This window comes from Mus pahari, chromosome 2 (genome assembly GCF_900095145.1).
Source record: "Mus pahari chromosome 2, PAHARI_EIJ_v1.1, whole genome shotgun sequence".
NCBI classification, from domain to species: domain Eukaryota; kingdom Metazoa; phylum Chordata; class Mammalia; order Rodentia; family Muridae; genus Mus; species Mus pahari.
This window is the reverse complement of record NC_034591.1, coordinates 1,022,108-1,024,402: the sequence shown is the minus strand read 5'-3', so window position 1 is coordinate 1,024,402 and position 2,295 is coordinate 1,022,108. Positions and strand designations below refer to the sequence as shown.

At 42.4% G+C, this 2,295-nt stretch overlaps 1 protein-coding gene across 1 annotated transcript; it reads right to left on the bottom strand.

The window, feature by feature from the left end:
* Window positions 1-3: 3 nt before the first annotated feature.
* LOC110316100 (transcription termination factor 1b, mitochondrial-like) lies at window positions 4-606 on the bottom strand (the record flags this gene model as incomplete). The annotated part of the gene is made up of 1 exon (XM_029534770.1): window positions 4-606. A coding segment is annotated over exon 1 (504 nt), but the record flags the coding sequence as incomplete, so codon positions are not given.
* Between the last annotated feature and the right edge of the window lie 1,689 nt (window positions 607-2,295).

Here is a 2,295-nt window from a genome sequence, read left to right as displayed (position 1 = left end):
AGAGAAGAGGAACTTTATATTATTCTCTAAGTTTAGGTTGTTATTAGATCGAAAAAAGGATTCAGGAGAACGCTCCAAAATATTTACAATTTCAAGGTCTGATGCCATAATCTTTCTCCACAGATCCCACCGTTTTGAAAGACTTTCGGGAGTGCGTGTTATGGCTCGTGGATATCTTGATATGATGCTACCAATCACTTTGTCACTAGCTCCTTTGGACAAAAGGAATATCTTCAGCTCCTGCTCATTCGTAACAGCCCTGTTAAAAACTCCAGGCTGTCGCCTCCTTGCCATGTCAATATCAACGCCCATGGTGACTAAGTTGTTCAGCAGGTCCTCCCTCTCCTCCTCCGAAGACTCCTTGTCCTTACTGTCGCATTCCACACTAAACAGCCTGAATGAAATCGACTTGAGGAAAACTTCTGCTGAATATTGGAGCATCCAGCCTCTTAAATCAAAGAGAAAGTTCCTTCTCACACACCAGATGTTTCTTGATGCCATAATCATTAGATAGCCTAAAGTTTTTCAAATGCTGTGTAAAATAACATATAATGTTAACATACAATATTATGTGAATAACCAGTGACATTATCTGGATCCTTTAAATACAAGGGGCCTCTCCAGGAGAAAGCATCGGGCCCTCCAGCTCTCCTGGTTCTGCACTCACCTCCTGCCTCGTGGCTTCTGTTGGGTCCCTATGGACTCAGAGCTCTTCCTCTTTGACTCACAGAGAAGCAGAGCACGGTGCTGCCCTAAGCTGTCCTGCCCTTGCACTGTTCTTTTGGTTCACTGTGCCCGCTTTGACTCGCCAGAAATCAGTTCTCCTCTCCATCTCTTCTCTTTTCTGTGGTTTCTGACGGATTTGGCTTGTTCCTAACAAATGGCCCTTTAATTACCATTCGACTTTCAACTTGCCAGGTGTCTGAACTGACCCTGCCCACAGACACTAGGTTTCTTTGCTTCTGGCTACCTCAAACTCTAAATGTAGCTCTGAAAAACCACACTTCAGATTGTCTAATTTGCATCTTTAATGTCTTTTTTAGATTTATAATACCCTTTAAATGGATCTCTCTCTCTCTCTCTCTCTCACACACACACACACACACACACAATCTCTGGACAAGAGAAGCCAACATTATAATCTCTACCTCAGTTTACCAAACTGTTTCCTTGGTTACAATGCAATAATTCTAAACTCATTTCCATCTTCATAGTGATATAGTTGAGGGATGGAGTGTAATTTAGAGGTAGGTCAGTGGTACATTATATAGCCTTAGCATACGTGAGGATTTGAGTTCAATTCCCCTATACCAGAAAGGATGAGAGGGCAATTAATTTTCTAATTTAAAGTTGTTAGGTCCTAAACCTAGGACAAGAGTTTGCCAAGAACACTGAAGTGCTCATTAAACATACCAAAGGTGGACTGGCTGCCAGGTCCTCCCACCAGCCCTCAGTCCTTACCTGTTACAGGCTCCTCCTGGCTGGCATATCCCACCTCCACCCTGAACTCTCCAGCCAGAGGCTGGGCTGCCCATCCGCCTCTAGCCATTTCGGCAACGCCAGGCCTTCTGGTCCTTTTTGGCTTTTTTGCCTCTTGGCTGCTGCTCAAGGTTGCCCTCCCTTCCTGTCCTCTCCTCCCTCCTTACATGGCTCAGCTCAGTCTGCCACTCATATCCACTCTAGATCTTTCTAGATGCCTCTGGCTGTTTTCTCCCTCATATCTACAATCACCCTTCTGTTCCACCAAACCCAGGAACAGCCATGTCCTCCTTTTTTTTTTTTTTTTTTTTTTTTTTTCAAGTCAAGGGTGTGGGCCCCAGTAGATCAAACATTCTGATGATGGCCATATAACCAAATGAATACAGACAACACTAACTGAATTTAATGGCTTAAAAAAAGAGCAAGAATACAAAGTTCAATGGTCATGGAATGGGATGTGAATCTAGGAGGAGCTGGAGTGAATGTGATCAAAATACACTGTATTGGGCCCAAACAAAAACTTAGCAGAGACCGGCGCTTCTTACTGTGAGTGGATTAGCTCAGACGTCTGTTACAGTAACAGAAAGAAGACTAACACACTGTCCCTGCCTGTCATTACTTGTCTCTCCACAGTCTAGTGATCTGCTTTGTCATGGTGAACTGTTTGAATTTCCTAAAACTTCACATAAATGTCTTTTTTCAACATAAAAAAAAACAAAATACACTGTATTAAATCCTCCATTAATTAATAAAATATACATAGAAAAAGAAAAAGAGGGAAAAAAAGAAAGAAAGAAAGCTCTAGCATGTACAATT